This window comes from Babylonia areolata, chromosome 26 (genome assembly GCF_041734735.1).
Source record: "Babylonia areolata isolate BAREFJ2019XMU chromosome 26, ASM4173473v1, whole genome shotgun sequence".
Lineage (NCBI taxonomy): Eukaryota > Metazoa > Mollusca > Gastropoda > Neogastropoda > Buccinidae > Babylonia > Babylonia areolata.
In genome coordinates this window covers 1486368-1510676 of record NC_134901.1, presented here as the reverse complement: position 1 = coordinate 1510676, position 24309 = coordinate 1486368, and the positions used below count along the sequence as shown (strand labels likewise).

At 41.0% G+C, this 24309-nt stretch overlaps 1 protein-coding gene across 3 annotated transcripts in view; it reads right to left on the bottom strand.

The window, feature by feature from the left end:
• Positions 1-23530, bottom strand: part of LOC143300632 (Golgi apparatus protein 1-like) — a 45954-nt gene extending 22424 nt beyond the window's left edge. For all 3 annotated transcript variants that reach the window (XM_076614433.1, XM_076614431.1, XM_076614432.1), the window contains exons 1-15: positions 22939-23530; positions 17264-17296; positions 16510-16596; positions 15501-15719; positions 13185-13430; positions 10452-10632; positions 9496-9731; positions 7650-7771; positions 6007-6108; positions 4384-4549; positions 3730-3879; positions 2339-2488; positions 1704-1817; positions 728-816; positions 49-163 (exon numbers count right to left, since the gene is read on the bottom strand). In XM_076614433.1, the coding sequence (XP_076470548.1) occupies positions 49-163; positions 728-816; positions 1704-1817; positions 2339-2488; positions 3730-3879; positions 4384-4549; positions 6007-6108; positions 7650-7771; positions 9496-9731; positions 10452-10632; positions 13185-13430; positions 15501-15719; positions 16510-16596; positions 17264-17296; positions 22939-23508 (2580 nt within the window). In that variant the 5' untranslated portion in view covers positions 23509-23530. The remainder of the gene's footprint in view (positions 1-48; positions 164-727; positions 817-1703; positions 1818-2338; positions 2489-3729; positions 3880-4383; positions 4550-6006; positions 6109-7649; positions 7772-9495; positions 9732-10451; positions 10633-13184; positions 13431-15500; positions 15720-16509; positions 16597-17263; positions 17297-22938) is intronic.
• Between the last annotated feature and the right edge of the window lie 779 nt (positions 23531-24309).

The window sequence follows — 24309 nt, the reverse complement described above, 5'->3', positions numbered from 1 at the left end:
TCTGTCTGTCTGTCTCTCATGTACAAGGAAAACACAGATAACACTCACCCTCTGAAGTAGCTCGACTTTGAGCTGTCTGCGACATGCAGGCTCCACTCGATGTTTCTTGTCCAACAGAGTGTCGTTGCGGACATGTTCACTCAGACAGCTCACCACCTCATACCTGCCATACATTCGCGGCATGTTACAACACCATCACAGAACGCATCAATGCCTCAGTTCTTTCTGCGAAGGTCTATACAGTCCTGTATCATAGCCCTCATTCAAAAATACCATCTCCTTGGACACCATGTATATTTCTGCAGTGACCCTGTCTGCTGAAGGAGGTACAATCCGCAGTGACCAGGGTTCAAAGCCCCTTTCTGGCATGGTGGTTTACTTGGGAAAGGAACTTTACTCTGATCTTCTTCACTCCACCCAGGTGTCAATAAATACCTGGGCAATGTCTCAATACTGGCTGGTGGAAGACATACACACTTCTTTGATCAAAAGAACACATGGCTACATGTGTACACAATGATTAACGGAACATTTTTAAACTTAAAATTTAATTTTTTTCTTTCTTTTTTTAACAGGGCTGTGTGTGATGTAAAACCTAAATACATGATGATGATCTCACCTGTCTCTACTCTCCAAGTTGAAATTTACACCTAAGCGCTAAATAAATAGATTGTCTTAGAATTTATGTGACACTCTCCATGGCTGTGTACTCTTTGTGGATACTCACTTGGTTGTCTTCGACTTGCATAAATTCTTGGCAGATTTCTGGCAGGCCTCTTTGAACTTGTGGCTGAACCTGAAGTCTTGCATAGAAATCTGCAACAGAGAGCAACAGTGGTGATGGAACAGTCAGAGTCCAATGTTGTTGAGGGGGAAGCCAAGGGCTCGGTGATACATGAACAACTCAATGTTCAAGTCATCCAGGGTTGAAGGATAAGTTCTGGAGATTCAATCACAGCCATTTCTTTGTATATTACGTATCTAGGAATGACCGTTTCCCTTCTCTACTTGTGAGGAAAAACAGTCACCATAATAGTGTAATGAAAGAGAAATAAATAAAAACAATGGAAAAAAAAACGACAAAATACACCAACTGGGGGAGTTGGGGGGTGCAGGGTTGGGGGACAGACCCCAAATAAACATATGCATATCTGTGCAGGTGTGCGCGCATGTACGTGTGTGTGTGTGTGTGTGTGTGTGGTCAAATACATATTTCCTAACAAACAGAGATGCATATTTCAAAATGGTAGCTGCAACAAAACCATCTGCCAACCCTTACACATCTTTGTCAAGCAGATGCTTTTGTACAAGACCATTCTACATAAGAGAAAGAAAAATGCCCCCTTTTTTCCATGCAGGTTTCAATCTGGACAGTGCTGATGTTGTCTTTGCTATCTGACATGGTCTTTGGTTTGGCTCCTTCACTGCAGATGATGAATCCCAAGCAAGGGAACTGTTGAACAGTTCTTAGCCTCAGTCCATGGAAAGTTATATCAGCCGTGATGGTGGTGGTGTGGCTGGCCAACGACTTGGTCTTTTCAATGAAAGAAGCAGTCAGGGTTCTTCCTCCAATGCTCACTGTGCTGACAGGACCCCCCCTCCCCCCCACCTCAACCCCCTCCTCCCTCCCTGCCCCCTCCCCAAAAATTTTCCTCAAACACAAAGTGAGAAGAAAAACCTTTGAAAGAGAGTGAGAGGCGTACCAGCTGATGATGCTCAATGCCGGCTGCACACTTTGGCTGCATGTCCACATGGTTCTTGTGCTCTATCAGACACTCCAAAACATCATCCGCTTCTGCATCGTTCTCCATTTCATCCTACAAGGACAAAAACACAGATGACATGTCTTAAACTCCTGACTGCATATCAAAGATCACACACACACACACACACACACATGCAGAATATACAATGGAATCCAGTTAAAAGTAGCACAATAACCTGGTTTACACAAGCAAATTTCATATTCCTTATCAACCCTCTTTTTTTCTTTACTTTTTGAAAATATTTTTTTGTTTTGTTTTAGTGGCATTACTCTCATACCGCTCATTCCGAACATCCCGAACAAAACCACGCTCAGGTACGTCTGCTCCCAACTGATGACAGTAACCACTTAGTCATGACGCAAAGTTCAGTGAGAGTCCACAGCAACAAACATTCTATCTTTTCTTGACACAAACAATGGCTACACAAGCAGCTTTCTCTTATCTTCTGAAACTCATGTTCAGCAGACTCCAATTTACAGACAAAACACACCTAGCCACACACACACACACACACACACACACACAAAGCAGCTTCTGTCTATGTTATCTTTCTGCCATATGGAGATACTCACCTCACAGAACTTTTTGATCATGGGCGTGCAGGACTTCATGAGGATGGCGTCCATCTGGATGTCTTCTGATTCCTCTTCAGTGAACTTCTCAATGGCCGCTTTGCACTTAGCCTCCAGGAGCTCATAGTGAGTCTGCAGACACTCCAGTTCCTAGCAGGGAAAAAAAGTAAAGGATAAGGAATAAAGAAAATAAATAATTTGAGGAGGGGTGAGCGCGCAGGAAAGATTTTCTGGTAAAAAAAAAGGGGGGGGGGGGGGGGGTATTTTGAGTATTGCTGAAATCATAACAAATGTAATTTCACAGACCTTATTTTGAATTACTTACAGCCTAAAATCATCAAAACATATGAACAGATAATAAATAAATTAACTAACCAACTTCTGTATTTGTGGGATACAAACTCCCATGCTAGTATATTTACTCGTGTCTAAGAGCAGACTTTTGTGTGAAGAGCCATTTTTACTGTACCATTCAGGCAGACAAACCCTGTTTTTATGGCTACACAAGTCAAATCAAGCTTTTCTTTGTCCAGGTTTCTCCTCACCAAGATTTAATTTGTTACTGTTACCTATCCCTTGTCTTCTAATGAAGATGTGACACCAGTGAAGACAACGCCACACCTCTCCTCTATCTGTCTCTGTCCTCCACCACTCTATGGGATTCCACCAGGTTCATGCCAGTCCATTCTTGGATATCATCTTCCTACCTCTTCCTGTCTTTCTTGTCTTCAGCATCCTCTAACTGTCCCTTGTTAGATGGTCTTTGCAAGTCCTGATGAGTGGGAATCACACCACATCAATTTCCGTTTCTTGACAACTGTGAGGAGGTCATCACGACATCCTATTGCTTGTTGGAACTTCTTGTGGACCTCTTTGTTTGTCACATGATCTGTATAGTGGATGCTCAAAATCTTCCAGTAGTATCTCATTTCAGTTGCCACGATCTTTCTTTATATGTCTGCTATGAGCATCTAAATCATACAGGCACAGAGAAGACTGAAAAGGCAAGGGAGTGCAACAGGTGGATCTTGGCACACAGACTGATGTTCGTCTCTCCTGATGGTTTAAAGTCTTGCTATCGCAGCTGGTGATTGTGCAATCCTTGCCATGATCTCAAGTTCTGAATCTTTATTTGATGTGATGTAGCCAAGGTACTTGAATGTCTTCACTCTTTCTAAACTTGAGCCACTGACTTTGATGTCTGAAGTGGTACTCAGGGCGCTGTTGATTATGAGTTTTAGTCTCTTCAGCACCAATTTCCATGCCAAGTGCAGAATCATCTTTGTCGAGACGTTCCACTAAGCTGGCCAGTTCATCTTCAATTATCAGTATGACACCTAAAACATCCAACAGAAACAAGTGTCTTTTATTTTTAAGCCAACTTGACTCACCGCTCCTTTCTCCACATCCTCTCTGTCTTCAGAGCACTTGTCTCCCAGATCTGTCACACAAGCCTCCTCAATCTCTGGGTGCAAATCCACACTCTGTGAACGGCGACGCATCACTCGCTGCACCGCAAAGATGCAGGCTCGGGACAGTTGCTGAAACCACAGACCTTGAACATGTCACAACAGTCATCACACTGAGGTTCATACAAGATAACAATGAAAGCGGTGCAGGACACTTGATAATTACTTGATAACCACACAAACAAAAGAAAAAATGGGGAAAAAAATCTCTTGGGAGAATCTGCTGTGCTCATTCTCACCACTTCCATGCCTTGCTTTTCCTGCTGAAGAGACCCAGACATATGAGCTGATTGTGGAAAATAATCTATTTTTCTCCTCTATCTACCAGTCTTCCATGCACCCTCAGTCACACTGTTCTCATATTATCAATCATCCAAAACACACACATATATAAACCTCATACACACATAAAGCACACACACACACACACACTCTCACAAGAATTCCCATCCTAACCCACACAAACACAAACCAAACACATACCACACACACACACACACAGACACAAGAACCCCCCATCACCTCCTCAATCCCACCAACACACACACAACAAAAAAAAACAGCCAGAACACTGACAGGGACGTTGGGATCCTCGCCATGGTGGAAGTAGTGCCGGCGGAGACAAGCCAGAACCAAGGGTCCCTGATCAGGGTCAGTTCTATCTGGGTCCGCCCAGTTTCCACTCTCATGACAGTAGATCCGAACATCTCGCTTGCACGACTTGTACAAGTCAGGATCCATCCTGCAAGACAACCATCACAGGTCAGATATACTACACACACACACACACACACATACAGATATTCTAAATTGTGATACCCTAGGGTTGTGATGACAGTGCTCCATCAGTACCAGAATGGTTAAGTTACAGAATGTTTTCAGTATACATGTGTGATATGTGGGTGGGGGTTGGGGTGGGGGTGGGGGATGAGAGGGGGCGGTCTGATACTCTTAACCGTGTTTATTATACCATGACTTTCATGCATGCCTTTATGAAATAAGGACTATCAGAAAGACTGGTGCTGCTGAATTTGAATGTATACACATACACCAATTTTCTTTCATTCCTTTTAACCAATTTTCTTTTACTTCCTTTTTTCCCAATGTTTGTATCTCTGGTCTTCCAGAGGCATTTTCTCCAGCTACCCATCCTGGCTGCTCCTCACCCATGACGGTGCTCAAGACTCTTGTCTGCATCCCAATCCCAGGAATAAGACTCTCATGTATGTGAGACAATCCTGTAGGCCATCCACCAAGACAAGATGCACCACTGGTGCTGAGTGACTTCACTGGTGTTCAGTTCAGCCATTCCAGTTCAAAACAAACAGGACACAAGCTGCTGAACTCTCATTCTCTGTTTTAACGGCAAGAGTTCTGAGCATCCCTACCATCTACAACCCCTCCCAGATGGATCCATCACAACTACAGCCCTCAAATGATGGCACCCATGATTCTGCCAATATGTTATCTAAAGATGTTTATATCCTGCAAAATGACCATACAGGGTCATCGCAGGGCTGAACCATTGTAATCATTGGTTCCACAGAACCTGAAAAAAAACTAAACAAAAACAAAACAGAAGAAAACAAACTCCTGGAAAAGAAAACAAGGCACAAGTACAGTCTCATTAATGCATATAAACTTAGTGCATGCTTCTAATGTTAACCATTCCATCAATTTTTCATCTGAGGATTTTTTAAAAAAAGAAGAAGAAAAAAAGAGACTAACCTTAACATAGCAAAATCATACTTAATAAAGATTATCATATACAATAACAGGTTTGAAAAACAAAGAACTGCTAAGTAAGAGGCACTTTACATGTCCTTGATGCAAAAAATATTTCAATATAATGAGAGCCCAGTTAATAAGTCCTGAAAAAGACAATATTCAAGGTTTTCTATTAAAAAAAACAACAACAACAAAAAACAAAAACAAAAAAACATGTGGGTGAATGGACCGGCAAGGCAGAAAATAAAGGAAGAGGTAACAGAAAAAAAGGGAAAAGCCAGAAACAAAGACAAAAAAGAGAATTTGCTGGAATAACATTTCCAAAAGATGCGGATACTTTTGAACTTGAAAGATCCCCCAGCATCCCCACAGAGGACTGCTGCCAACACTGATGATCCAGAGCTAAGCTCTGAAACACATAATACACCTATAATACTACTTCTTACACCACAGAGAAGATGACTGACATACCTGAAGTCTCTGGCAACGAAAAACTGGATTTCCAGCAGACGTTCTTCACACTCATCCGTCATCTCGTCCTCATCAATGTTGTCCATCAAGCAATTGATAATCCTGTGCATACCCAACAACTTACCATCAACAAAGTCAAAAACATCAAAAACAAATTTCTTTCTAACATGCAATGCCATCAAGATTCAGCTCAAAACATTTAAAAACAATTAGGAATGCTTAACCCTCAAAGTGCTGGATATAATAAAACATACTTCCAGAAATCATGCTTAAAACAAAGGGATAGTTTGCCTCCGCTACCTGTGCTCTGATTTGGGGCATTTGTATGCTTATCAGTAAGAATAAATAGGTAAACCTATACATTTTTGGAAAGTAGAGTGAATGAAGAATCAGATAAAAGTAAGAAAAAGGCTGTACCTTGTAAGTAGTTGGAGATATTCCACAGGATATAAACAACAAATTTTGCAAACTTGTTTTCCAAAAACGTCAACCACAATGTTTATAGGGATTTTCACATCTTTTATAGAGTCAAAATATCAAAATTGGCATTAAACTGTGCAGAAAATGTTCTGGCTGCAGAATCATGAAATGAATATAACTGAAACAATGAAATTATAAGCACTGTATTATTTGTTTGAGACACACCCACCGACGCCACGCACGCGCACATCTACAATACTTTATGCAATCACAGGCAAAAACAGAAATAAATGTTTTCTTTTAGCTCATGTTGCTTTCAAAAGCAGCAAGAATGCTTTAAATCAAAATAATTTCCAGTTTTCTAGCTTGATTTGGTCAAGAAATCACAATAGACCCATGCCTAACCCACTTTACCACCCCTCCCCACCCCCATCACCCACCCCCCAGTTTTTGTGGCTGGAGACACAAAACTGAATGAACAACAAGCAAGCCAGCATGCCCAAGTGTCAAAATAACAAAGCCGTTTTCACCAGAATCCCTGTCAGCAAATGAATCATCACTAGTGACAAGGTCACTCATTTCCTGAGCTTTGTCAACTTCAGTGTCACTCATTGTTTACAAAAAATACGAAGATCTGGACTTATAAACTCGGCCAAAGTTTGTGCAAACACAAGCAGGGAGGCAGTAACACCAGAACGAGGCAGTTTTACGAAGGCTGCCGAGCATAGCCGTACGATGTCGGACCTTATGTAAACAGAGCCACGATCGTGGCCCATCGCACTTTACCGGGAAAGCCACGATCGTGGCTCATCGCGCTCTCCGGGTTAAAACTTACCACACACATGCAGACAGGAGGGCAAGAAAGAATGAACATAATCACTTGTTTCACCAGGATGAAAATTCTCACAACTGGATTACTCAAACCATTTGCCACAATCCACATTCTCATCAACAGTTCTGGAAGACAGGCTGCCTAACCCAGCAAGGTTCCAAAGCATAAAGACTGTGAACATGGCAAAACAGGTTTTTATTTAACCCTGCAAAGCAACAAGTCTCAAGGTCAAACACAGCACACAGGTTATCATTTAAACTACCATGGCTCAAAGTAGTGGAGACTGAACATGGCTATACATATAAACCAAAAGAACCCAAACCACTTGGACAATGGAAACGTTAAGAACAGAATCCACCCCCAGCAAACAAGATGATCTGAAAGTACTTACGATCCGCCACCAGGTCGAATGTGTGAGCAGACAGCAGTGACCACATCCCCACAAGCAATCTGCAGGGGCTTGTCCAGTCGGTAGTCCTCTGCCACATTGGTCTCCTTCAGCAGTCGTGCCAACTGTCACAGCACCAATTACATGCTCCTTATGTTACCCATCTCAGCTTTCTTTTGTAAAGCAGTCAACTGGCATCCCAGAAACAGTTGAACCAATTCAACACTATGTTATACAAATTTGTATGGCAAAAAAAAAAAAAAATCTCAAAATCAAAGAGCTTTTTAAAAGAAAGAACAGAAATTAAGGGAAGCTGATGAAGATAAAGCAGGCATAAAGATGGTCAACATGATAGTATTTCAGAAATGGTTGCATCAGCAATGGACTGGAAAATCATTTCATGTCAGAAATGAGAATTGGAGCCGGACACTTAAAAAGGCATTTTCGTAAAATACCCTGTATGAGTAATTTTCAGGGTATACTGCAGATCAAAGAACTGAGTGAAATAGAAAATATTTTCTGGAAAAAATGTGCCCACCATGTATTCTGACTACAAAACAGAAAGCGAAAACGGAAGATGAAAACTGAGGATCTTAAGAAGTCCTCTGCAACACTGGTCTCCTACAGCAGTCACGCCAACTGTCACAGACAGTACTCACATGCTCCTTTCTGTCCTGATCCACTTGCTCCATGGCCACTTTGTTCAATTACCTGATTTCATTTTATCAACAAATGTTTTATGCAAATCCAGGTTAGGTTCTCAAGGTCTGACCAACCTGATGGGTTTATTGCAACTGTCAGGCACCTACTCATTTACTGTTTTTTCTTCTTTTTTGTTAACAGCAGATGTGGTGTAGTGTATATGGATCAGTCTGCATGCTTTAGCACCTCCTACTAATTGAAACTATATATATAAAAAAAAAAATTAAAAAAAAGGGAAGAAGAAAAAAAGTGGTATTCACCCACCCAAACCCCCTCTCCCCAACCCTCCCAAAGAAAATCCTTTCAAAATGTTTCATCTTATAACACACACACACTCACACAGAAACACACACACAAACTACAGCAAGCAACGCTAAAAACAATAATGAACCCTTTAAGGGAGGGGGAAGAAACATGGTTACACACACACACATCAGACTTGTTCATTCTCTCACACACACATGCCAACACATACAATATTTCCTCTTGCTCATTCTTTTACAGATGTGCACCTGCTTCCACCCACCCTCCTCCTAAAACATGCACTCACACACAATAACACACCCCACCTCCTACCCAAAACACACATGCACTCTCACATACAAACACACCCCACCTCCTTCCCAAAACACACATGCACTCTCACACACAAATACACCCCACCTCCTTCCCAAAACACACATGCACTCTCACACACAAATACACCCCACCTCCTCCCCAAAACACACATACACTCTCACACACAAACACACCCCACCTCCTCCCCAAAACACACATGCACTCTCACATACAAACACACCCCACCTCCTACCCAAAACACACATGCACTCTCACATACAAACACACCCCACCTCCTCCCCAAAACACACATGCACTCTCACACACAAACACACCCCACCTCCTCCCCAAAACACACATACACTCTCACAAACACACCCCACCTCCTCCCCAAAACACACATGCACTCTCACAAACACACCCCACCTCCTCCCCAAAACACACATGTACTCTCACACACAAACACACCCCACCTCCTAAAACACACATGCAATCTCACAAACACACATACACTCTCTCTCTCTCTACATGCACTCTCGCAAACACACACACACACACACACTCTCTCTCTCTCCATGCTCCAACTTACCTGAGCTCTGCACTCATCTCGAATCAGATGCTTCTTCGGCTTGCGTGCCTGGGATCGAGCCAGCCCCATGAGGCAGTGCAGTGTGTTGCCGCCCGGCTCCAGACCCTTGCACTGGTGCTCAATCTCATCGCTGCACATCACCATCAGGTCAGGGTTGATTTGGTAATCTTCCAGCAGTCGCTCCCGCACCTTGATCATCTCTTGCACGCAGCTTGGATCCACTTTGCTCTCCTCCCCTGGCAACCAAAATTGCAACAGTGTGAATTGTACATGGAGGCAATTCAGCTACACTGTGTATCATTTCAAGACTCAAAAAGTAACAGAAGAGAGAAAGAAAGAATATACACAAATCATCACTTTCATTCTCTCAAGACTCGAAAGAAGGAAATATCTGATGAGATGTTAAGTGCTATGGAGATACATCACTCAGCATTAACGTGCAAAAAATTTACCTTCCAACTGATCGGTCTGACAACTTGTCATGAATGAATCTAAGGTCACATTCGCAAATTAACAGTCAGGGTGGCTTTAAAATATTGCTAGCCCATGAAAGAGTTGCATGCAATTATCATGCCTTTTACAAATGATCATACTTGTCAGCAGCAGTCAAGGGATTGAGAGTGAATCACTCTGCAACTACGGTCTTGGAGCAATGGTGTGCCTTTAGGCCCCTGGTCCTTCATTTATTCTCTCTCTCACATCACAAAGCACACCACATGCCCAAAGCAAACACACATACAACCAACAGTATGAGCATGTTTACATGTATTAACTCAGTTTACACAGAAAACTTTTACCATCCATTTTTGTTCCTGTATCAGCAAGTTTATATATATTCACACGCTTTACACACTAAACTGGAACCATCCACTTTTTTCCCTGTATCAGTATATCTTATATCCATTCACTCAGTTTACAAACAAAACCGACCACTCTTTTCCCATGAATCCGCTCACCACTCATGTGGGCGTTCTCCAGACACAGGAGCACATGAGCTCGCTTTGCATCTTCTTGTCCTGTGCTTCCCCCCAGACACTGGTGTTTCTCAATGTCCTTCAGGCACTTGGAATAAAATGTGTGCTCCACTCGCACATCTTCCGACATCAAACGCTGACGTAACTCCAGTTTCTCCCGACACTGAAGAAAGAATGAAACCACTCAGTTTGGCCACTCAAATCTTTCACTATCAGCAATCCATAGTTCCATAGAATTTTTTTTGAAATAATCTTATGACTACTTACCACCTTTCAGTGTTTTCAGTTTGACATTTATAAAAATAAGAGAATTACTGACATCAAAGGAAGATCATACTTCTTTTACTAGTCTTAGTTCAGCATATATACATGTATATATAATATATATTTTGTTTTAAGCCGAACAAAACTAAGCTGTTCAGTTTGCATATAGTGCATAATTTTATAAATATTTTTTTCCATGCTCAGGAAAAATAAGCATCAGAAAAAAATGTTTCTGACAAAAGGTTTACTGATAATAAAATACCAGCAGGAATCGCAGTACAGCCACACTGTCTGCAGGAACCAGAACACTGGATAAAAGATCTTCTGATCATGTCAGCTGTAAACTTTGAAAAAAGAAACCAGTACTGTTAAGTGTCAAAGTCAACTCCAAAACGATTAGGCAATGTATTCTTGATATTTTATGCACTCTAAGTATTTCAACACTGACTTGACTTTGGGTTTTGTTTTTGTTTTCACTTCATTTTCCATTTTCACTTCTTAGACTAAAGAACTGGGAGGAAAAAATATGAAAGGAAAGGTGTATCAAAAGAACAAGAGACAGACAGACAGACAGACACACAGACAGATGTGAAGGAGACAAAGGTGAAAGAGACAAATAAGCCCCACAGATAAGAGATCAAGACTTTCTACAGACACTGCAATTTAACATTCCTGATCACAGTCAATTGACTATTTGTGCTAAAATCTTGAACGATGAGTCCAAAGAATGATACAGCCTGGTAACACACACCATTCCGTCTGAATGTACCCCTGGTCACTGTCACTCTCTGCACCTCTCTCCCAAGCCACTCCAACCTAACAGTACACAATCTCTGACTGTACCCCTGGTCACTGTCACTCTCTGCACCTCTCTCCCAAGCCACTCCAACCTAACAGTACACAATCTCTGACTGTACCCCTGGTCACTGTCACTCTCTGCACCTCTCTCCCAAGCCACTTCAATACCTAACAGTACACAATCTCTGTCTGACTGTACCCCTGGTCACTGTCACTCTCTGCACCTCTCTCCCAAGCCACTTCAATACCTAACAGTACACAATCTCTGACTGTACCCCTGGTCACTGTCACTCTCTGCACCTCTCTCCCAAGCCACTTCAATACCTAACAGTACACAATCTCTGACTGTACCCCTGGTCACTGTCACTCTCTGCACCTCTCTCCCAAGCCACTCCAACCTAACAGTACACAATCTCTGACTGTACCCCTGGTCACTGTCACTCTCTGCACCTCTCTCCCAAGCCACTTCAATACCTAACAGTACACAATCTCTGACTGTACCCCTGGTCACTGTCACTCTCTGCACCTCTCTCCCAAGCCACTTCAACCTAACAGTACACAATCTCTGACTGTACCCCTGGTCACTGTCACTCTCTGCACCTCTCTCCCAAGCCACTTCAACCTAACAGTACACAATCTCTGACTGTACCCCTGGTCACTGTCACTCTCTGCACCTCTCTCCCAAGCCACTTCAACCTAACAGTACACAATCTCTGTCTGACTGTACCCCTGGTCACTGTCACTCTCTGCACCTCTCTCCCAAGCCACTCCAACCTAACAGTACACAATCTCTGACTGTACCCCAGGTCACTGTCACTCTCTGCACCTCTCTCCCAAGCCACTTCAACCTAACAGTACACAATCTCTGTCTGACTGTACCCCTGGTCACTGTCACTCTCTGCACCTCTCTCCCAAGCCACTCCAACCTAACAGTACACAATCTCTGACTGTACCCCTGGTCACTGTCACTCTCTGCACCTCTCTCCCAAGCCACTTCAATACCTAACAGTACACAATCTCTGACTGTACCCCTGGTCACTGTCACTCTCTGCACCTCTCTCCCAAGCCACTCCAACCTAACAGTACACAATCTCTGACTGTACCCCAGGTCACTGTCACTCTCTGCACCTCTCTCCCAAGCCACTCCAACCTAACAGTACACAATCTCTGACTGTACCCCTGGTCACTGTCACTCTCTGCACCTCTCTCCCAAGCCACTTCAACCTAACAGTACACAATCTCTGTCTGACTGTACCCCTGGTCACTGTCACTCTCTGCACCTCTCTCCCAAGCCACTCCAACCTAACAGTACACAATCTCTGTCTGACTGTACCCCTGGTCACTGTCACTCTCTGCACTTCTTTCCAGAGCCACTCCAACCTAACAGTACACAATATCTGTCTGACTGTACCCCAGGTCACTGTCACTCTCTGCACCTCTCTCCCAAGCCACTCCAACCTAACAGTACACAATCTCTGTCTGACTGTACCCCTGGTCACTGTCACTCTCTGCACCTCTCTCCCAAGCCACTCCAACCTAACAGTACACAATCTCTGTCTGACTGTACCCCAGGTCATTGTCATGCTTTGCACTTCTTTCCAGAGCCACTCCCAGCTCTGCTTCCTTAATCACTCGCCACTCCGACAGACTTACCTCCAGGGAGAGATCTGGCTTGCCCAGATGATCAAAGAGACACTGGAACACTGCCCCATTCCCGGACTTCACTTCCTCGCACAGTTTCTCACGGTCATCGTGACAGGCGTAGAACAAGGGGCGGTCCATGTGGTAGTCGTCAGACTGCAGCTCGTACACCCTCAACACTTGCTTCTTGCAGCTCTTGGTCAGCTTCTCCAGGTGCTCTGCCAGACAGGCCACTGTGCGGCCCTGGGAGTGCGGGGACTGCACATGGAACACTTTGGTTACACCATACACTACACTTACACAAATGTTATGGTTATACCACACTACACACAGATACAGGAAACGCTTCTGTTACATGACACACTACACACACACACAAAGGGAACGTTTCAGTTACGCGACACTACACACAGACACAGGAAACGTTTCTGTTACACGACGCACTACACACACGCAAACAGGGAACGTTTTGGTTACACGATACTACACGCAGACACAGGAAACGCTTCTGTTACATGACACACTACACACACACAAACATGGAATATTTCAGTTACACACTACACACACAGGAATTGCTTCTGTTACACAACACACTACACACACAGCTTCTGTATTCAGAGAGTTGATATTGCTGTTTACCATCCAGCTGACCGCACAGGGCCATAAAAGGACTGGTTTAAAAGTGTCTGTTGATGCCTGTGTTTACGTTACCTTGAATGCGCGAGTGTGTGGTGTGTGTGTGTGTGTGTACGTGTGTGTGCAAATGTGCAAGTCTACCTGAGGTCACAAATGAGTGTGATTGTGAGTGTATGATCGCTGTCTAATACTGATTAGCATACACATGCCTCCCTAGCTGGCTTGTATTGTAATAAAGTTAGGTGAATAATGCAGAAGCAAAATCCAAGAAACCACATCCTCAAAATATGAATAGCATCATTATGCATACAACCTTGAGGCAGTTTCATGCACAGGCATTTAAATAACAAGATGTAATCTCTTGTGCACATGATTTGAACACAAAAACATCTGCTTTTTCTTTGCTGACCCAAGGTGATTTGGTTACAAACACACCCTTGAGGCCGTTTTATTGCATCATTGCATTAGCATTTGAAGAACAAGATGTAATCTCTTCTGTGCATGGTTTGAACACAAACATATTTGCTGCCCCATGGTCATTTGGCTAAATGCAGAACCACTTCTCAATTTTTCCAAAGAAAAAAAAAACATCCAATGGTTGCTGACCAGAGATCCTACGCTAGATTTTCTGTAATGACATTAATTCAGAGGCTGTGACGCAATGAACAGTTCTGAGCAAGCTGGCATGACTACAACCATAACCTCACAATGAACACCAGCATCAGTAAATGAAGCTTTTGGGATCAAAGCTGAAGGTCTTCAAGTAGGAAAGAATGCATGTCAATGGAAATGATAGAAATTAACAGAGCCAAAAGGAAATTTTCCATAGCTGCAGACGTTTTACTTTTGGAAGAGAAGAGAAAAGACAGAGATACTGTTACCAGTGTTTAACCCCCGCCATCCCCCAACCTGAAGGCAGGGAATTTGAATATATTTCTGTTTGCTTCTTTGGCTTATTTTATGCTGAATGATTTTGAGATTTTCATCCCAACTGTACACGACATGTTAAGTTTTCTATTTCTTTTGCTGAAAAAAAAATCTTGACGTTGAAGATTCCTAACCAGTTGCTCAAGCAATACTCATGAGAAAGAGAGAGAGAGACACACACACACATAAATAAAATGAGTGAGAGAAAAAAACTCAGAAACTTATTTTGATAAGACAGAGCGGTGGTGGAAAAGAGTAAGAGGGGGAGACAGGGAGAACAGGACAGGAAGAAAGAACAAGCCCGGATACGTTTGTTACTTCCCTTTGTCCACCTATAAACAAAAGGTTTCTTCTCAAATGCCAGTGTTATTTGTTGTTTATGTGCCACATTTTTTTGTTTTATTTCTTGTTTTCATAATTTTCATTCAGCTATCTAAAACTTACTGACATTTCTGACCAATTTGTTCAATATGAAAATTTCAGACTGTCCCTTGAAACTGTTTATGATTCTCTAATTTTTGCCTGCTGAATGTGTAAGTGTTAAAAAAAAACAGTCTTCTCAATAACTGATAGTAAGCAATAATACTTTGTTCATGTTTATCATAACTAGTAAATATTGGAAGTGGAAAAAAAAAAGTGCAGACCAACTGGTTTCTATACATGCCATTCATCTCTGAAAGAGGGCAAATGTGCTTTTATGTTCGGGCGAGCCAGGGCAGAAGTCGTCCTGCTGTCTGTGTGGATGCACACCCTTGCACTTACATCATCCTCTTCAAGATGCAGACGCCCACACTCGAACTTGCTGATGTCAGGTTCACAAGTCTCATGAAAGTGGTAGATGTAGCGGTAGTCAGAGAAGATGATGCTCGCCATCTTGTTCAGAAACTTCTGGCAGCTGGGCGTGGTGATGTTTTCAAAGTTCTCAATCAGACAGGGAATGATCAGGCCCTTGCCATGAGGAAGCCGGTTACATTCTCCAATCTGAAAACAGATAAACAACAGCACCACCAATGTAGTCACAGTCACTCATCATGGCTCCACAAGTTCTTAATTAAACAAAGAGTATAAATTTGAGTGTGCACACAAAGGAACCACGGAAGAGAGAGAGAGAGAGAGAGAGAGAGAGAGAGAGAGAGAGAGAGAGAGAGAGAGGGAGGGAACTGGGATGGAGAGGGGAGAGACTGAAAAAGAATTAACTGGAAAAGAATGAACAAAGAGGGAATTAGTGAACCATTTGCTTTGAGTTACATTGTGTGTGTGTGTGTGTGTGTGTGTGTGTGTGTGTGTGTGTGTGCATGTTTGTGAATAAGTGATTTGTGTGTGTGTGTGTGTGTGTGCATGCATTTTTGTGAATAAGTGATTTGTGTGTATGTGTGTGTGTGCGTACTCATGTGTATGTAGCTTCTGTGTGTGGTTCCAGCACATTCTGTGCAAGAGAGAGATATCAGTTCTACTTGTTTGCTGACAAAAGTTTTCCCTTTTCAAAATCCCTAACAAGACATAATTAAAATCACTCAGGCACGAACACTGTAAATGCAACTGGTATATGCGTTTTTACAGAATGCTTCAAGTCAGAACTATAAAAAGTATAACTATAATGGCATACACAAAAACACACCAATCAATAAAGGGCTCATTCTGCATTGATGGTGAACATACAAACAGAATACAATGTTATAAGCAGAACACTAAGTAAGAAACACTGTACTAGTGTATCATACATAACAAGCAAACTCCTGCACTTTGGACCATCCGCACCACTGAACCTCACCTTACTCAGCTCTGCTGAGCACATCTCGCCAGAAGCTGTGTCAAAACGGTCATCCTTGGTAAGGTTCCGCTTGTATTGCCACAGAAACTGCAAAATGTAAACATAAGCAAATGAACACAGTTTCCAATATTTGAAATACTATTCCAAAATGTCTTTGATGTTGTAATCAATAGTGAACTGTATGAATATCCTCAGTCATACATATGTTGACAGACCTTCACAATTACTGCTGTGGTGCTTATATAATTTGTGCTGCACCAAAATCTGAACATATCTGGAATGTTAACACATTCAAAGTTTAATTCTTATACTACACAAAATACTGAAGGCTCCACACAGGTAGAAATGAGCATGCTGTGTGTTTCCAAGACATTTTTATATGCTCCTGTGTAATTCATGGTACCCCCACTGCTTGCAGTTTGATACTGAAACAACTCTGAAACTTTTTCACTCACCTCAAACTTTCCTTTGTTAAAATGAGTAACCTTTTGAAATAATAAACATCAACAGCTATAAACAAGAATCTAAAACTAAGAAACAATCAGACTGAGACAAGAGAACTTTTCTGCTTGTCAAAAAATAGTCAGCAAAAGGAAAGACCAAACAGACTGGATACACAGACATACCAGTTTGTCAAACAAATGCACAGGGTCATTCTATCTCTCTCATACACGCACGCACTCACACGCATGTGCACACGTGCGTGCGCGCACGCACGCGCGCACACACACACACACACAATGTGCATACTTACATGCTGGCATTTCTCTGTAACTTCGTTGTTTGTCTGAAATGAAGAGAGAGACAAAAAAACAAAAACAAAAAAAACAAAAAAAAACCACCCAGATTAGTACTTACAATTTATGTATTTTCTTTTCTATCCTGAAAAAACACACAAGTTCTGATTATAATAAAAAGTGTTTTTTCTACAATGAAAAACACAAAGTAAACAGAACACTAAAAACAATCTGCTTGATTGATGAAACCTATGCTAAACACCTCCACTAAAATCTTAGGCAGGATTCTTATATCCTGACATTAACTTTTGGTATAACAAAATGTTTAAGACAATAGGTTATAATTTTCATTTCACCAATTCCTGTTCCCATTTCTTTTTTTTTTAGAAGAAGTTGTTACAATGAACATGATTCAAAACAGGTCTGTTCCGCCTGAAACAGGCACAATTTGGTCAGTGCATTGGACAGCAACTGACTGCTCCCAAAACTTCCAACACAGTAACTGGAGAGTCAGAAAACTAAGGATTTTAAGTGGCCCTTGATTTGACTGCTTTGGCTGGCTGCCTAGTTGACTGGTGGTTCTGTTTACTAGCTTTGAATAGTGGTCTTCTGATAACTGATTCCAGAAAATTCCAATACTGATCACACAACAGCATACAATGATAATACATAACAATCCACAGAATTTTCTTTTTTTAACATAGTGTTTTATCTTCAAAAGATCATATCTGAAGTGGTAAAGTAAAGGACTGACCATGCTGCTTTCCTCTGCTGCTTGTGACTAATTATTGTATATTTCTTCCAATACTTATTAAATTTATTTTATAATATCACACAAATAGCTGACGGTTACACTGCATAACTATTAGAAATGTTAGAATTTGATATAATATACATGTGCACATGCACACATGCATATACACTCATATAAATATCATCTCCTACACATAATAATAATGCTTAATATCAGAAGACTATTACAAACATTAGTGTCAAAAATGGTAAAACTGTTTAGTTATCAACTAATATAAAAGATTAAGTATTTAATCATAAATGCGGGTCTGTCTTGGCCAGATCTGTGACTCTCACATCTGCAGTGACAACCACCTGGCCAGATCTGTGACTCTCATGTCTGCAGTGACAACCACCTGTAGGTTGCAAACAAAATAACCTGCCAAGGCCATGTCAAAACATGTCTGCCATTGTCATAAAAATGAAATAAATAAAATATGCCCTCTGACTCTGGAAAAACTGTGTGTTTTGCAAGTATACCTGTCTAAAGAACAACAACAAAACATTTAAGTATGTTAAAATGAGTCAAACTGTACTTGTAATGCTGTCCTTGTAAAATGGATTAAACAAAAGAAAAAGTCCAATGGAAGAAAATCAGCCATCAGTACCTGTGGAAAATGGAACAAGAGCTAACTTTATTCAGGTTATACTTATAGTAAGAAAAGACTGAGAGGTGTCCTGCATATCAATTTTGCTCAACATGAGGACTAAAGACTGCACACAGAGGCTCAGGAAGAGAGGTCAAATGAAGATGTTGGATTCATGCCAACATTACTAGTAAGATTTATGTTCCTGGTTAACTCATCCTCTCTTTCTTCATTGCAGCATATTGCCCCTGGGCACACACTGTAACCAGCAACAATGTGTGCCAACCCTCACACCACATGTTGTTGCACTTTGGCATGTATTACTGCTGGTGATAATAAATATAATGGTAGTAGTGTTGCAAAAAATAAAAAAAATAAAAATAACGAAAGAAACTTGCACAGACAACAGTATATATATGACAATATGTGCACTGCAACAGATGTGTGTGTGTGTGTGTGTGTGTGTGTGTGTGTGTGTAAGTGAGTGTGAAAATTGTGCATTTGCTGATGTGTGCATGCATGTATTTGACATGGGTGTGTAAGGGTGCGTTTGTATGTATGTGCAAAGTTGGAGGGTGGGGAGTGTTCAGGAGGCCTGGGAGTGAGGGAGCATTCTGTGTGTATTTGGCATGCATGTAGAAGACATGAATGTGTGTGAGAGTGTGCATTCATGCAGGCATGCTTGCTTTTTGTGCATGCAAATTTGTGTGTGTGTGTGTGTGTGTGTGTGCACGTGCACTCTCCTTATCCGAGACAGAAAGATAAGTGGGAATACAGTCTCTTCAATGTAGTGTGACAGCTGGTTGGGTCAGAAAAATGAGCTAACAACTCGTCATCCTTGGGTGCCAGATGGTGGGATTGTAAAACTAAAAGTTTGTGGAAGTTGTCTTTTAGAGTTTCATATATAGAATTTTACAAAATCTGATGATTTATAATATTCATTATTAAGTATATTACTGTATTACAATTTACATACTAATTCCACTGAACCCTGGGCAGCTGTTTCGGCAGTTAATTATTCTTCATGTGCACATGCAAAGCTAACATTTAGGCTAATTCTAAAATATACATAAGGCTGATGAGAACCTGCTTTCCACCTACACAGGCTAACTTTAGGACTGTTTTATGACTGCTTACACAGAGATCACTCACATGGAAATGGACACAAGAGCAGCAAATCTCTTCAACCAGCCCCAGTACTGCGCGTTCACACAACACCTACTCACACACATCCCCTAACACACAGCCCCGAACACACACTTTCTCTCTTTCTGACACACTATACTTATAGTCACATACGTATATATATACATGTATAAATACCATCCTGCACAACCTCAACTTGCATAATTAAAAAACAAAAATTTCAAAATACATGGCCATGCCACATTATATAAATTCACATATTAAGCTCAGTTTCGCTGTTTTACCCTTTATTGTTATCTTATACAAGTTATAGACCTTTATTAATACTAATAATAGTTTTCATGACAAATAAATACAATTCTGATTCTGAGTCACATATGTACTCACACACACATTCATCCTCCTCTTGATCTTTATCATGATGATGATCATATCATAATCATCATAATCATTATCATCATATAACTGTTGAATTGTTTACTCTCACAACTGGTGATAATATGTGCTGTTGGTATTGGCACATATTGTTACCTGTGACAATATATATAGATCATTAGATGTGCCAGGCCCCCCCCACCCCCCACCCCCCCCCACACACACACACCCACAATCCATTTGCCCACTGTCCCCTACAGTGAGGCTACACTGTGAATCTGTAAATCATAATCCCATGATGTCCACTGCAGCAGGAAATGACCACTTTACTACAGTTTATCAATCATACTGTTTAAAATAGTCTCACATGCTTTTGTCAAGACTCTTAAATATTGCCCTCTTCCTTTCTTTTTCTCTTCCTACTTTCCTTCCATGCAACAACAGACCTGTCAATCATCCAGAGGGAACAGCTAATCTTCCTGTGCTAATACAGTAATAGATCATGGCATCCAACAACTAACAAGTCACCAATTCAACTCCACTCCTTAACAGTGGTTCAAGAGGTACATATTATCATATGCTTTCATGCATTCAAAGAGGACTTTCAGCAAACACTAGAGACAGTCTGAGTCTCACACCCTGCTCTCATTCCCTGCCTAACTCCCAAACTTATAAACTTCTTCCCTATTTGTTACTATTTCTATTAAACATTAATCAGTACTAATTACGATCAAAATGGGCTGCAGGTTTTTTTTTGTTTTTTGTTTGTTTTTTTTAAAGTGAAATTTGTCGAAGTCAGAAAGTGATAAGGGCAAAGAATGACATCCCATGCTGTTTTCTTAGATAGACTATTGAAGTGTGTGTGTATGTATGTGCGCATGCGTGCATGCGTGGGTGCATGCGTGTATTACTGTACTCTACAAAATCAATAATGTGTGCAATTTCATGACATGAGACAATGAAAGAAGCAGACTACTCGCCAATTTTTATTGTTTAAATGTGCACCTATTGCAGGATCTATAATTTGTTATTGTAAAGATATATATCCATAGGCAAACCTATGCTACATTAGCTATAGAATGTACAGATCATGTATAGATTGATTTACACACAAAACTTCAGACACCAACAAGATGACATATCTGTTGAACTGGTTGGTCAGAAAATTCTGAAAATCATTCTTCAATCCTGAAACCTTCAAACTGAAACCTGTAAAAGCCTGATCAATGCTACAAACTTTGCAGTAAGTGGGGCTCAAACATGTCAACAGTAACGGATACCATGCTGCAAACACACAATGTGGAATGCCTCACTCTCATCTGCCTTCAACTCTGTCAAACATTTTTTTGGTAAGTTTTGACACACTAAATTACTAAACAGAATCAAAATAGTACCAACAATTGATGTGAACAAATCAGACTTTTGTCACTGATCCAATATTATATCAAGCATGTCAAAAATCATTTGAAAAAAAAATGGCATGGGAAAAAACAAGGACAATTACTGAATTAGGTTAGAGATGTACACTGAGAATTAGAGAATTACAACTCTAGACATACTTATATTACTATCATTCATCACATTACATTCAATTCACCATACATCATTCGTTTAATTTTCCATCATCTTTTTCATTATGTTTCAGACACACTGAAGACCCTTTTTGTCATAAATAAGTCCGACAACTCTTTGCTTTCACTAACACTTTATTTGCACAGATTCAAGCAATGATAGTAATATAAGCATGTCTAGAGTTGTAATTCTCTAAGAATCATCTGTCCTCATCATTCAATTTTCCTCACACAACGGAGATTCATGTACACAGGTTTGATCAAATCCACTTCCCTGCCCTGTGTGGGTTTGAGTCCATCAGTTGATCATTATAGCAGTCAGGCACATGCACAGCACTTCATGCAACTACCTGTACAGCATTTAAATAACTCTTGAGTATAAATATAATCTTGCCTACAGTTGTAAGTCATGGTGTTCTGTTCATCACTGCATGTTTTGTATGCAAGAGTACCCTGTGTTACTGAGGGGGATTTACAGTTGAATCAGCACTGGTCAAAAGCATGTAATGCCATTTTATTATATCTTATACTACAGGAAGCATCCACATAATCAAACAACAATTCTTTAGTTCTTTGACAAGATGGCTGATATCTATCTATCTATCTATATTTTTTTCTTTCCAGTTGCACATAAAATAAAGTTCAGGAACAGAGACTATTTCTATTTTTTCAATACCAAGCCATAAATATTGAGGTAAACCATAAAGCCTTGGACTGTTGGAGAACTCTCATTTGTGTGGTCAGCTTTCCATCCTTGTTGAACTTATAGGGAAGAAATACTGTACAATATGACTATAATTACAATCCTTTTATGGCACCTATTACTTCAATGGGTTATAAAGGCAAAGCCTAAACTCTGGGTATGCCTTGATCATTTCATCCAATTCATTGCAAAACCTGGCAGAGGATTAGTGATGAATGGAACACATTTTAATTTCATAAAACACTTGAGAATTTTCAGACACAATAGGTCCATCAGCCAAAACTGTCAATGGTAATCTGGTTTCCTGGGAACAACACAAATAAACATCAACAGCTCTGAACAATACTGAAAAGAATAAAAGCTGCAGCAATTGTACTGCCATACAATGGAATTACTTCTTTACTATTAATCAAATCATATTCAAGTTTATTTCAACAAAAGCATTTATATACCCTGCAACCCCACTAGGGCAGGGGGTGGGGAAGAAGAGGAAGAGAAAAAAAGGCTGGCAAACCTACCCTCTCATCACTCTGCAAACAATCAAGAATGGCGAAGTTGTTATCTTTGACGCCTTGGCTGCAGAATTTCAGCACATCTTCCGCACATTCTTCGGTTTTTGATAGTTTGATCTTTGATGGTCTGTGTTTGGGCGCATCATCTACTCTGCCAATTTGGTTTACGTCGACAGGATTGTGGAGGTCGGGATTGTTGGGGTTGCCACCCATTCGACTTCTTGCTCCCCTTTGAAACATCATACCTCCCTGGTTGTCCATACCTGCGTGACGACCAAATTTGTCTCCAGCCAGATTTTCGTCGGGTACTGGCCGAAATTTGTTCGCGAGGTTTCCTGTTCCTCCAAGTTTGCTGTTTTGACCTGCACCGCCTGCACTTTCCATAACACCCATGTTACGGAAACTCTGCTGATGCCCGAGACCGTCACCTACGGGAATGTCTTTCTTTCCTCTGCCAGGCTGATCATCAAAAAGCTTCTTACTTTGAAAATTTCCATCACCCTGGCAAACAGAGACAGCAACAAAAAGCAACGTAGATAGCAGAAGGCAAACGACACGTCGTCGGTAGGCCGCCATCTTGACAGTTTTGGACTACTTTTACCGTAAATATTCATACACCATGCAACTTACAGCAGGCCTACAGTTAAGAAGTGAAAAGGGTGTGTATGTTTGTGGGGAAAACTTGAAGTTAACAGCTGTCAATGTAAATAAAGCAGTTTGAACTCGTTATTACTCTCCTTACTTCATAACTTAGTGCCGAAGTTGATCTTCGCCGGAATAGACATTCAGCTGACTTCCCCTGGAATTGAGTTATACAACCCTGTTCCAGGAAAATCGAAAGTTACTCACATGGAAGCACAAACGCATCACAAATCACACTCGGAGAATTTGTTGTATATTTAAAACTTGTGGTATAGTCAGTAGTTTACACAAATGGACAAGAGATTCGGACAAGAAAAACTCACTGAGAAAGTCTGAGTTGGTGATGAGTACTCCTCTAATCGAGACAGACGTTCGTAGTGGAACACCGCAAGGAAGTATTCTGCGACCAGTACTTTTTACTATTTTTGTTAATGACCTTCCAGACTGTGTAGAATCTTCTTAGTATAAAATAGTAACATCCTGCAACAAGATCTAGACAAACTCCACTGAGGCTCAAGTTGTTCAATATGAACAAATTTAATGTAAAGTGATGCATGCTGGTTGAAGAAATCCAAACAAAACAATGCAACCAAATGATACCATAAACACAGCAAAATCATGTGAGCATGAAAAATACGAATAGGAGTCACTTTTGATGGAATCTTTCATTTGACCTACATATTTCATAACTGCATGAATAAAGCAAATCAAATGATTGGAGTTATCAAAAGAACT